This window comes from Diceros bicornis, chromosome 17, assembly GCF_020826845.1.
Source record: "Diceros bicornis minor isolate mBicDic1 chromosome 17, mDicBic1.mat.cur, whole genome shotgun sequence".
Taxonomy (NCBI): domain Eukaryota; kingdom Metazoa; phylum Chordata; class Mammalia; order Perissodactyla; family Rhinocerotidae; genus Diceros; species Diceros bicornis.
In genome coordinates, this window is record NC_080756.1 from 60589434 (window position 1) to 60602974 (window position 13541).

General features: G+C 36.5%; 2 protein-coding genes across 4 annotated transcripts in view; one reads left to right on the forward strand and one right to left on the reverse strand.

The window, feature by feature from the left end:
- Positions 1–13541, forward strand: part of ADIPOR2 (adiponectin receptor 2) — a 429864-nt gene that overhangs the window by 278183 nt on the left and 138140 nt on the right. The gene's annotated exons all lie outside the window — the stretch shown is intronic.
- The window catches only part of DCP1B (decapping mRNA 1B), a 55499-nt gene that overhangs the window by 15991 nt on the left and 25967 nt on the right, over positions 1–13541 (reverse strand). For all 3 annotated transcript variants that reach the window (XM_058559130.1, XM_058559133.1, XM_058559131.1), the window contains 2 exons: positions 3476–3542; positions 928–1063 (listed from right to left, as the gene is read on the reverse strand). In XM_058559130.1, coding sequence (XP_058415113.1) covers positions 928–1063; positions 3476–3542 — 203 coding nt within the window. The remainder of the gene's footprint in view (positions 1–927; positions 1064–3475; positions 3543–13541) is intronic.

Sequence of the window (13541 nt, forward strand, 5' to 3'; positions counted from 1 at the left end):
CTTCTGGTACTTGAATGGTTTTATTTTTACATTTAAATTTCTAATACATTTGGAATTTCTCCTGGTATATGGTTTGAGGTACAGATCCAATTTTGTATTTTTCCAAATGGTAGCCATTTGGAAAGTCCATTCAACATCATTTATTTAAAAATCCATTCAAATAACTGATTTGAGACTTTCATATTTATCATATCCTAAATTTCATATACATGGGGGTGTCATTTTGGACTCTCTCATCTGTCCCGTTAGTCTATCTGGCTATTTGTGCGTCGATACCATCAACACCAGCCTGTTTGAAGTACTTACGCTGTAATGTCTTAACCTCGATGGCAGAGCTCGCTCCCCTTTCCCTCACACCCAGTACTGCTCTGCTTTGCCAAGGTTTTCCCAGACATTCTTCCTTGTATATTTCTCCACATGAAACTTATAATCAACTTGCCTGGCTCCAGAAAAGAAACCAGTTTGTATTTGTTTAGGAATCATCTTAAATTTATAGATTAATTTAAGGAGAAGCAAGAGCCTTAAGTTTTATCTTCTAATCCAAGATCAGGACATATATTTCCATCTGTTCAAGTCTATTTGTACATCTTTCAGGAATGTTTAAAAGTTTTCTTCCTACAGGTTTTGCTCATTTCTTATTAATTTTACTCCAAGGAATTTTATATTAATTTGTTGCTACTGTAAATGGGATCTTCTAGCAAATCTTCTGACTGGATACTATTTGTATATATGAAGGCTATTGATTTCTCAGGCTACCTTTTAATCCACTTAAAAGCAAACAGTTGTCTTTAGCCTACTAAAAGCAAATAATGATTTTATTTTTCATACAATTTTGTGTGGTGGAAGTAATAGCACTAAGTCTTTCTCAATGAGCATATTCCCACTGTGGAATTTAAGTATGTTCTATAAAAGAGGATAAAAACTCACCTTTGTATATTCATCTTTGGCCTTGGTGAGCATTCGTAAGATATCTACTTCCTTGCCCTCTCCTGAACTGAGGGTCACTGGGGAGATTCCTGCTCCAGCTCCCTGATGGGCTTTCAACTGTTCATATTGAGTTAGGCTAGAAAAATAGAGGGGGAAAACAAAGAAAAACCAACTCAACACAAATGGTTTTTAAAACCATCCAATTCTCATAGGTTGTTTTTATTCTGTTATAATCATACTAGAAACAAGACTGCTTAGGAATCGAAAGAAGAGAAATGAGAGTTGAAGTCCTGAGTACACTGACTACACATATGATCTAGAGCAGGCACGGGCAAATACCACCTGAAGGCCAAATCCGGCCCACCACCTGTTTTTGTAAAGAAAGTTACAAACACAGCAAGCTCATTTGTTTATGTATCGTTTATGGCTGCTTTCTCACACAAATGGCAGAGCTGAGTAGTTGTGACAGAGGCCATATGGCCTTGCCAGGCCTAAAATATTCACTACCTGGTCTTTTTTAGAAAAAGTTTGCCAACTTATTTAGAGCATTTGAAAAGACTCATTAATTGCTGAAGAAACCCAATTTAGAGTTCTCAAACACTGAGCAAACTGCATGGCAAACTGAGGTTTTTTCCCCCTCATTCTAAAGTGCCTTGAAGTCAAAGCAAGGTTGATTCCAGCAACCCAAATCCTGTAGTTTTCTGGCAGTTTAGAAACACAGTGAAGACTCCATTCTACAAGAGGGGGCATTAAAAACAGAGCAATGAGGAGTGTCTTCTGTTTTCCTGAAAACAATGCAGAGGGGGGCCAGCCCGGTGGCATAGCAGTTAAGTTCGTGCTCTCTGCTTCGGCGGGCCGGAGGTCGCAGGTTCGGATCCCGGGCGCGCACCGACGTGCCGCTTGTCAAGCCATGCTGTGGTGGCATCCCATATAAAGTAGAGGAAGATGGGCGTGGATGTTAGCCCAGGGCCAATCTTCCTCAGCAAAAAGAGGAGGATTGGCATCGGATGTTAGCTCAGGGCTAATCTTCCTCACACATACACAAAAAAATACAGAAGGGAGACCAGATTGCTCCTATATGCTGCGAGGTGACACTGAGAAAAATACTTTTTCCTTTTGTGTGCTGTGACTTTCAGCTCAAATGCTTTTATAATTGGCATGAAGTTTATTCTAAAAGAGTTCTGAGAATTTATTGAGAGATTTAATTCCAATTGAGGACGGGCTCGGAATCCACATGAATCAGCTGCTTATTGCTAGTCAACAATCTTTTCCTGCCCCAGCTGCTAAGAAATTACTGCAGAATGCTAAGAATTTTAACACAGCCTCTTGGCTGAGCTACAGGGTATTTTTTAACCTATATGAAATCCTGCTATTATTATCCATTGCACAGTTTACAATAACATGAATGTTCCAGGAACTGGTTGTTATGGCGGTAAATACCAGTTTGAACACACTTAATCACCATCTGCAACTTGAGCTAGTTGCCTAAAATTAGCTATCACAAGCTAGATTTTCAGAAATCAATCTTATTTATAAAAAAAGTGCTCCCCACATTTCATTTTTTGGGGTCACTTTTTAGTCATTTCATTGCCCCAGGATTTAAAATTGAAAAAGCGTTTTCTGCAGATGGAGCTGCTTTGTCACATCTGTGTGGGCAGCAGCCATACTATGTGCTCAGCTGAGTTCAGTCACTGGCTGAGATACAGCACGGGTAGGAAACTCTCTTCCTTCTGAGGCTCTAAACCACACCCACAAACAGCAGGGAAATAACTGCCTCACAGAGAGCAGCCCTGGGGCTCAAGAACTGATCAAAGAGTTGACCAATCACAGAGGAGATAGCATGCTTACCCGGGCCCTCCTCGAAGCGCAATCAGGGAAGCCAAAGGGGGGAAGTCACAGTAATTTAAATTTCCCAAAATGCAGAATGGGACAAATCACAAGATATCATGAGATTAAAAGAAAGAAAGACTAGTAACAAAAAAGAGAGAGAGACTGTCTACTGATCACTAAACTAATATTAACTCAGATATCTCCAAAGAGATTGACAATAAAGACTATCTAAGTACTCACAGCCTTTGAGACACGGGAGGAAATTCTGAGCGCCTACAAGCATGTTATGCAGTTAAAGGAAAGTGTTTAGGGCAGGAAGGAAATGAATGAATCTGGAGTAGCCTTTTAGAATGGCTCTGAATGTTCTTTTTACTAATAGACATACTGATAACTTTTCAAAGAAAAAAATTGCTAATTTACAAATGAGGAAGATATTAAAGGAAACTGCCCTCTGGAACAACTCATATTACAGATATCTCACAAATGTGGAAAAAAAATGAGGTGAATCATTTTACATGATAAACCTTGCCTAGTGAAAATGTAAAAAGTTGTTATTGGTATCTATTTTTCATTTATAAAGTAACAGTAATGTTTTCCTAACCTCTGTGAAAAGGATTGCCATGAGAGATACAGCCTGTTAAGATTGGAGTGCAATTACACACACAGAAATATGAACAGAAGCACCAGGTCTTGAGAAGACTTAGCCTTCAGCACTTACTTTTTCATAAGCTCTGCAATTCTTTGGCATTCCTCCTTATCATAGAACCAAATTCCATAAATGGACACTGCAAAACACACATCAAATAAATTGTGAGAATCTTCAGAACTACAAAATGGAAAGAAATTTCCTTTCCATCTTGAAGGAAAATACATACATACTGAATAAATGAAGCCAATTATTGGAGTTACAGCTTGAAAACCTCACACTGGAATGCTTTCAGCCCAGACAGAACTCTGGAGTGTCTGATGCACACACGCACACACACACACACACACACACACACATCCAATAAAGTACGCTGTCCTTAAAAATATAGCACCTGAACATAACAGGCACTTAGTAAATGCTTCTTAAACAAATAAATACAGATTGAACATGAAATCAGAATTTCTAAAACTCTGTCATTGTTTCTATACTCCACTTGCACATTTCACACACATTTCATCTTTAAGTATTCAGAAGCCTGATGCACCAATTAGGCCTAGAAACCTCTCTCCCTTCTTCTTCTCCCTAGAATATGTTAACTAAAAAACTGGCTTTGTAAGGTGTAAGTTACGATAGGGTGCAGGAAAAAAGAAAATTCAATAATTAAGTCTCTGACTTCAAAATGTCTGTACAGAAAATTTACCACTGTTGAAAGATTAGATATGACTATGACTTAATCATTTAGTAATGCAAGAAAAATGTGGTATAATACAGCTGCTATTGATTCATTTAACAATTTTCAAATAAATTATATACTTTAGTGTGTACTTATCTACATCATTTTTATAGCAAAGGCTAAATGGTTCCAAAATACATTTATCAATATCTAGTTGAGGATCTGGTGGTATTAATCACATAAATAATGCATTAACTACATATCTGTTTTTAAAATCTTCACTGAAAATAGCAGCAACGTTATCACAGGGCAATGACAACCAACAAAATATATTTTTAAAAGGAAAAACTGTTTTCAATTTAAAATTTCAAAACATTTAATTATTTGAATATTATTTTCTCATTAAAACAGCTGTGATATTCTTCTCCAAAGAAGATATACAGATGGCCAATAGGCACATGAAAAGATCTTCAACATCACTAATCATCAGGGAAATACAAATCAGAACAACACTAAGATATCACCTCATGCCCGTTAGAATGGCTATAATCACCAAGACAAAAAACAACAAATGTTGGAGAGGCTGTGGAGAAACAGGAACCCTCATACACAGCTGGTGGGAATGCAAACTGGTGCAGCCTCTATGGAAAACAGTATGGAGATTTCGCAAAGAATTAAAAATAGAAATACCCTATGATCCAGCTATCCCACTACTGGGAATCTATCCAACGAACCTGAAATCAACAATCCAAAGAGGCTTATGCACCCCTATGTTCATTGCAGCATTATTCACTACTGCCAAGAAGTGTAAGCAACCTAAGTGTCCCTCGACTGATGATTGGATCAAGATGATGTGGTATAGATATACAATGGGATACTACTCAGCCATAAAAAAAGACAAAATCGTCCCATTTGCAACAACATGGATGGGCCTGGAGGGTATTATGTTAAGTGAAATAAGCCAGAAAGAGAAGGACAAACACTGTATGATCTCACTCATATGTGGAATATAAACCAACACATGGACAGAGAAAACTGTATTGTGGTTACCAGGGGCAATGTGGGTAGGGGGTGGGCACAAGGGGTGAAGGGAGACATATATATGGTGATAGACAAACAAAAACGTACAACCCAAAATTTCACAATGTTATAAACTATTAAAACATTAATAAAAAAAAATTTCTTTAAAGGTACATTTGGTCTTACCAATCCATGCATTTTAGAATTTTGTTATCGGACAATTCATTAAACTTCATTTTATTGCTTTAAAAAAAAAAAAACCAACAGCTGTGATATTTTAACTACAATTTTTTTCCCTCACTCACCTGACTAATGCCTTGCTGTAGAATTTCTGCTTCTTGTCAGTAATGATTCAGATATCAAAAAGTACAAGAAATAGCTTTTTAGGGCTATTTTAAGTAGATATCTTTAAAAGGAACCCTATAAATCTGAATTACTAACTTGACAAAAGAGGGCAATGGGATTTTTAACTTTTTGTATGATGAGTGTACCAGGAATCTTTATCTTACCTATCTACATGTGAAGGGGGAAAAAAGTGGAAAAAACTCTCCAGCTTATTCTTGAACAGGAGCATTTCGTCCTCTTAGAAATACACACACAAATTCTCCGTTAATACACTGACAATCTTTTGAAAAAAGAACTGAAGCCTACGTGCTGTGACAATCTTTATATCAAAAAGAAATCTTTTCATCTCAAGGTCATTCAATGTGTATCTGGAAACTTTCTCTTCAAGGTTGTTTTTAGTCCATCAACATTAATTGCCTACTCTGATTGCCCACACAGATGTCTACAGACTAACCCGCCTAGCCTCATGTTCTTGTAAGTAAAAGTGATTGGATCACTGACATTCACGACTTAATAAATCCGAATACCTTTATGTGTTTTGGTGCCTTTAATCTTAGTTACAAAACTAGGAGCCTGGTCTATTTTCTGATTACAGTGAAAACTTCCTTTCCTTGGATACTGAGTTTTCCAAAACTATCAAACAAGAAAGGTGGTAGCAGGGAAGAAAAACACAGCATGACTAAGAAATCCGAAGCCCCATGGCAGAGGGAAAACCAGCCATTTGTGTCTCATCAGTAGAACATATTAGTAGAAATATTTTGGGTATCATTTTTTTTGATCTTACACATTTGTGGCATTTGACATAAGGAACTAGGTTTTCATAAGGATAGGATGCCAAGGAAACTGTTGATACAAATAGAAAAGCAGTTTGACAATGTCATTACCATGAGATAACTGAAATGCAGTTTTAGGGAGGGAAAATGCTATGAAAACATCTTTCTGATGTCAAAGCAGAATGAAGGCAAGACTGGGTTTGTAGTGATTATTTAAAACATTGTGGAGATTTCTTTACGGCGACCATTTATCTCTAAAGGAACATGACTTTAAGATTAAAATGGATCATTCTGAAATAGCTCTTTTCATCCTTTGCACATAAAATTTAAATAGCCAAGGGGGTGGGGGAACAGATTTACCAACTGTCCTGGCTACTGAAATGTAGCACCAAGATAAACTGTAGAACCTGGCCTAATTTTTTTCTGCCTAAAGTAGTTTTGCAACTTGAGCTGCATTCCACTGGGAAAGAGGCCGTGAATTACATTAAAGTGCACATTCCAATTGAAGTTTTCTGCCTCTTAGGCCCAGGTCTACCAACCCCTGGACAAATCTATCACTCTTCTACACAAGAGGGTATATCAGAGCAGCTCGTGGTGATATATAAAAACCAGAGATCATCATGCCTTAGGGAGGTGATGAGCTGACAGGCTGACAGAAACCATTCACTTCACATTTCAATCCCAGTTTTCCTGTAAAGGCATTGAGTGAGAGGCCCATCTTTATGTAGGCAGTGAGCACAGCAGGGAAGAAAGAACAGACAAGGTTGAAAAGAACCAAGAAAGAAGGTATAGTTTTCAGAATTCTAAAACTTAAAGTACTCACTGTAACCTAAACTTGCAGTGAGGTGATAGGGCCATGTAAACCTGTGTAGCACTGAAATGTTACTGTGGGAATGGTTTCTAGGTTTTAAAAAATTACAAGGAGAAAAGCTCACGGGCAGGATATTATTTACTTATTTTTAAAAATCGACCTATTAACACATCTGGAAATTCGCCATGCTTCGAGCCTTTGTTCAGCCCACTACGCCTGCATATCAACCGCTTCACGGTCACCCGCCTGCCGAAACAGAGGTGAAGTTTAAGGGCACTTTGGTGCATGAAGCTCAACTCAACTGTTTCTACATCCCTCCTGGAGGTAAGAAACCCAAAAGTGGAGTAAAGAATAGGAAGAACATGTTGAAATTTACTCTAAAATATTCTAGTGACACCTAGAATGTGTGACTCCCCCACTCTAAAGACTCATCTCCTTTGGCAATCCTCTTTGTATTTAATACAGAACTTTCAACAGCACAGTTGTGAAATTTTGCCTGAAACTGCACTGTCCAGGTTTGTATCATACTTTAGAAATTCTCAACTGAAAAAATGCAATGTTGCCTTTCCATATCTATTAAAACACCAATCTTCTACTCTCCTTTTAATTCTAGAAGAAAGATTAAGGAAAGGAAAATTTCCATATTAGATTTCATGCCTGAATATTGTAGGTACACACCAACAAGAGAGAGAGCAAGCTGCCTATATTCGATAATGATATTTTTTAATTTCTTCAGTGGAAAAATCTAAAACTGATCAAAATTAAAGAGGCTAGTTAAGAGGTTATTAAAGGCAATATAAAATGTCCTTAAATGCACATGCATTTGCAACCCTTTGGTTCTTATTAGTATGATGCATTACTTCATTCTAGACATTCTTTGGGGATTTACCTCATCCAGTTTATGTTCCTAATAAATATTTCCATACAATCTGTTCTTTTAAGACATTTATCATTTGGTCCATATTTTACCCAAAATACCTTTCACCTCCAAATCATGAACAGTAGCTTGCAATCATTTAACAAGGTTTCGTGCTAATATTTGTGCAACTTTAAAATATAAGGCATATTTCCATACAGTTAGTAAGCAGATAACACATAAATACATAGGTAAAGTTTAAATTGGCAGGATAGGGATATCTGATTTAGTAATTCTCTCCTCCTTTCTTTCTTTTTTTCTCTCTCTTTTTTAAAAAATAATTTTACTAATTTCTCTCAAAAGGATAGGGAAATATGTTTTTCTTAGTATGCAGCAAAAAAGGCACTGAAGTTCTCTTTTACTAGGAAAGCCATGGAAACATGGCAGTGTAAATTACACAAATCTCTTCTGGGCACTTAAAGATAAACCAAAATTTAAAAAATTCCTTCAAATCCCATTCCTTTCTGAAGTCTTTCTCAAATAAGTGGAATAATAATCCCAATGTAAGGACCAAGAACATCTAATCATATAATTGGTATAAACACTTGTTTTTGAGACTTATTTGAATACAGTATTTCTTGATTTATTGTACCATTTATCTAGTTCAAGTTTTTATAAATTTGATCACATTAATGATGACTTGTTACTGGCATTTGGTAATAAGCATGCACACATACCTACTACCCTTCTGAAAAATCTCAAGATATTTAAAAAATTAGAAAGTCAGAACCATGAAATTTTAGAGCTGGAAGTCAGCTAAGAAGTGTGCAGTTCAATACCTATTTCACTAGGTTGAGGAATGTGTGGTCTAACAGGTTAAGTGACTTAGCCAAAGTCATTTTTCCTGGTTCAATCTGTATTCTCTAAAATATACCCCTCCCCCAGCTTTACAAATGAAATAAAGAATTAAAACAATTTTTATGTTTGACGGATTTGTAGGCTTGGTTATAAGAGATGGGAATTAGTTTTTTTTAAACCAAGGTTCATGTGGACTCTCAAAAAGAAAAAAGCAAGGATGGAAAGAAGGGAAGGAGGAATTGAGTGTGGAAGGAGGGAAAGGAGAGAAGGAAGAAACAGGAAGAGAATAATGGAATCTGAGATGTCTCGTATTGGTCACATTTTACGGCAGTGAATGCTAGAGCAGCAATCGTGTTGCCCATGTACTGCCCCCAGAGATAGCAAACACAGCCTGTGTTTCACTACTCTATGCTGACTCTGTACGTCCACCCCATTTGGAAGGCTTTGCACTAAAAATGCTTTCTTTTCACGTTCTTTAATGCCTTTAAAGTAATGTTCTTTCACTCACTTTCTGCCTTAGCTTTACTGACCAAACACGGACACAATCTTGTAAAACAAAATCTTCACTCGCCACTGAGAATCTACATAGCACTGTTATCTTTGGCCCCTGGTCTGGTTCTTTTCATATGACATTGTTTTACTACACCTCACAAATCAGTGATCCCGTGAACATGAAATATTGGAAGGTTCACAGTAGATGGGAAGCAGTTTCTATTTTATGGGTGACTAATACTCATGAACATTTTGGGGGTAACAGCAGAAAACCTAAACAAATACTGTGAAGTAAAAATAACCTTCCTCTTTCTAAATAAATTAACTTCATTAGATAGTTAATGCTATTATAAACAGCAACAACAAAAACAACCTCTCAATTAAAGCATTATACTAATTTGGATTAAATTAATGTGTATCTCCAACTATATATCAGAATTTATCTTCAAAGAAAAAGATGGATTTACCTTTTAAAAAGTTTTCATTTATAACAAATGCATGTTACGTCATTAGACCTTCCTAATCTCCACAGAGGTCATTATCCTCCCAAAATGAGCATCTGAATGTCTTCTACTACCCTCAGGTTCACGAAAGGTCAGCTGGAATCTTCTTCATTATATAGTACTAACTTCCTACTTTTATTTATTTCTGGGGAAAGTTCCTTTAATCTAAGAGATTTAACAGAGTAAATAAACATTTAAAAAAAATTAGGAAGCAGAAAAAGCCATACATAGGTAATAATAAATATAAAAAAGAACAACTTGTTCTGCTTTGTTAGCCGTTTAAATTTATATTTTCATTTTGTTCATAATCTTGCTTATTAATTTCAAAATCTCCTAGGCCACAATTAACAAACAGGGATTCCTTAAACTGTCTTCTCCCCTATCTGAGCTCCTACTCATCCCCGAAGACTCAGTCTTTCTAATTCCTCTAGGGATAAACAGTCTCGACTTTTTCTTTGCTCCCGTAGTTTTTTGTACATCCTTGAACTAAAAAAAAATAAAGCAAGTGTCATAATTAAATATTTACACAATGGTTCCCTCTACTAGACTATGAGCTCCTGGAGGGTGGGCCTTTGTTAACACCCAGCATAACAACTAGCATGTGGTAGACATTCAACAAAGATATGCTGGGTTCAACTGAAATCTAAGACTTCAAGATCTTATATCATCAATACTCCTTGTAATTGTGAATATTAATAGTTATCACTATTGTGGCTCAATTGAACGTTGCAGACTAGATGTGCTAGATTCTTTGTATCGACTGATTACACCTTCTACCAGGGATTACAGCATGGGGATTCTTCTCACATCGTCCCTTTTATTCTCCTTCTGACTTCACTCAGTTTATTTTGTTTCAAACATCTGATAATCTCAGGCATAAGTCATGCTGATGGAGTTTTGTAATTAGGGTGTGAGCCCCTAGGATTGGACGTTTCTACCGATCCAGGACTGTGTGGGCACTAATGTACTCTTGTGTATTTATTATTATGACAATTCTACCATACACCAGTCTTCCTGACTGACTACCTGTCAGGCGCTGACAACTGAGAGCTCAAAAAATGCAATTAATCTGCAAAATCACATGCATTTCTCTTCAGAGTATAATGGTACTTTGGTCTAGCAGAAAAAATAAGATAATCATATTCGAGACATGTCTGATAATAGTAATCTAAAGCTTACATATACAGGTATCTAAATTACCTTAAAAGTATAAGATTTATATGCACTGTCAATTAGTCCAGCAACACATTGAAAATGTATTATCTTAAGTGAATCCTAATGTAACAAAATAAGTCTAGTCTCATATAACTGTAGTTTATGAGAAATATATGTTCAAGTTAAACATAAAACAGTATTTCTACAGGTAAAACATTTGTTCCAAAGAAAAACAGACTTCCTCATATTTGAATCAGATTATTTAATCAAATTTTTAATAACTATATGAATAGGTTTGCTGTAAATACCCTAACTATAAAATATAGGATCACTGAAAAATTTCTAAGATTTATATAGCAGCTTGTCTAGCAAAAGGAGCCTAACGCTGTTTCTCTCTCTCTCTCTCTTTTTTTTTGAGGAAGATTGGCCGTGCACTAACATCTGTTGCCAACTTTCCTTTTTCTTTTTTCTCCCCAAAGCCCCAGTGCATAGTTGTGTATCAAAGTTGCAGAGTTGTAGCTCTTCTATGTGGGACACCGCCTCAGCATGGCTTTATGAGCGGTGAGTAGTTCCGCACCCAGGATCCAAACTGGTGAACCCCAGGCCACCAAGGCAGAGGGTGCAAACTTAACCACTATGCCACCGGGCCAGCCCCCTAATGCTACTTCTTGACTGAGGAAAAGTGAGGCACAATTTTTATACTTTTTGATTTTGACCTTAATCTATAATTATAGATACAGAAGATACCACTTTTCCCAAAGCCTTTTGCATTATAAACAGCTAAAGCATGTTTTGGTTCTATTAAATAAGAGCCCTAAGGTTGTACATAGGACAATTCTAACACCCGTTCTTGGCTAAAATTGTTTTCTTTCTCTAAAATCCATAAGAACATGAAAAAACTATATTTTTTCCTTCTGTGGATTAATAAGTAAATTAGCCCAACAGTTTCAAACTGATTATTTGTAACTATTTTCTAAGTGATTTTTGGAAAAAAATCAGTAATATAAAAAATAGACTCTAAAAGAACAGACATGAACCCTCAATATAGCCACAATGAGCACTTACTATACCGAAAGCACCGTGGTCAGGTAGGAAACTCAAAGATGCTTCACTCGCCAAGCATTTCAGGAAATGTTTAGGAATCCAGTGTTTCTCTGCCAAGATTTAGACTTCTACCATGCCAAACTGGGCTCTCAAAAACAAAATATAAACGATAGTCCATCTCCAAGCCACAAATGCAGTATATGAATCCAAATAGCATTATCATGCAGATGTTTCCTCGGTAAAGTTGAGAATCTTAAAAGTCTTTACGGTTTAGGATAAAACAAAAGTGACTTCACTTTTACTCTCACCTAGTATCTGTGTATCACCATATATGACTTTGCCACATGGGTTCTTTCTCATCTAAGCATGCCAGATTGTTACATTAAATAAATTTAGAGATGCATATATATTTTCCCATGAAATTCATGTGAGGGTCCTATATACAATGAGTCTAACTGTAAATAATAATAATAATAGAGGCTGTATAAATTGGGTGGTCAGGGTGGAGAGGAGTGCTGTTTACCCATATCGAATGTGTGTTTATGTGTGTGTGCTTCAAGGAGCTATCAGGTATCACAATTCAAGACGAGGAAAAACAAAAACAGGAAACCTTGAGATACCAATGGCTCAAAAGTGAAATTTTGCTTTACGTGAGGCTTTTCAGAGCCTTCTTTAATTGACAGAATGCCAGCTCTTTAGATAGTCTCCTTCAAAGTTCGAATCTCTTCCTTTCAGCATGAGCTGAGCAGCCACAGAGAGAACAAGAAAGTAATTCTGGGTTTAAGGTCAGAGTGACAAATTTCATCATTCAAGTCACAAGAGATGTGTAACTCTTAATTATATATTAAAACACATTAGTCTCCCAGCAATGGTACATAATGAATAGATCAGTTTTTCAGTTAGCATGGCAAAGGAGGCTTTGAGACACAAAGTAAGATTCAGTGACCACATTATAGCTTTTTAATTTCGGTGGCCTTATTTCTTTCTCACTAAACAATGCAGACTGAGCTGGTAGAAAGAGTCCTTGAAGATTATCTAGTGCAACCCACCACTCCTCTCACATACAGTAAAAAAGCCTCAAGATTGGGTAGGTTACCTATTCTGACTGGATATGAAGTGTCAAATTCCTTGTTTCCCATCCTACACTGCACAGGATTTGAATGAGTTTACTTTAAGGATCTTATATCGCTGGGCAGATCCTGAATAGGATATTCTACTGTTATTCCTGCAAATACAAAGATTCTGCCTAGTAAGAATGTCAAGTATATTTATCCATATAGTTACTTTTAAGATATTTCTTGACTCTAGAGGGCTTCAGTTCAATAAAATCCCTAAAATTGTATGCAAAATGGTGTCTATCTATGCAAATAGACATTTTTGGAGGTGGAGAAGTACAAAGCATAGAGTCCTAGAACAATTGCTGGCACATAATAGGCAATCAAGAAATATTTGAGGGCATGGGGAGGGAGACAGGCAAGAAGTTCATCTGATTCTCAAAGGGATTTGTGACCCAAAGAAGGTTAAGAACTATTATTTGAGGATTTCAATATACCAGTAAATATCTTAGAATGGAAAAATAAACTCTCGATCATCTGTGGGCAGATA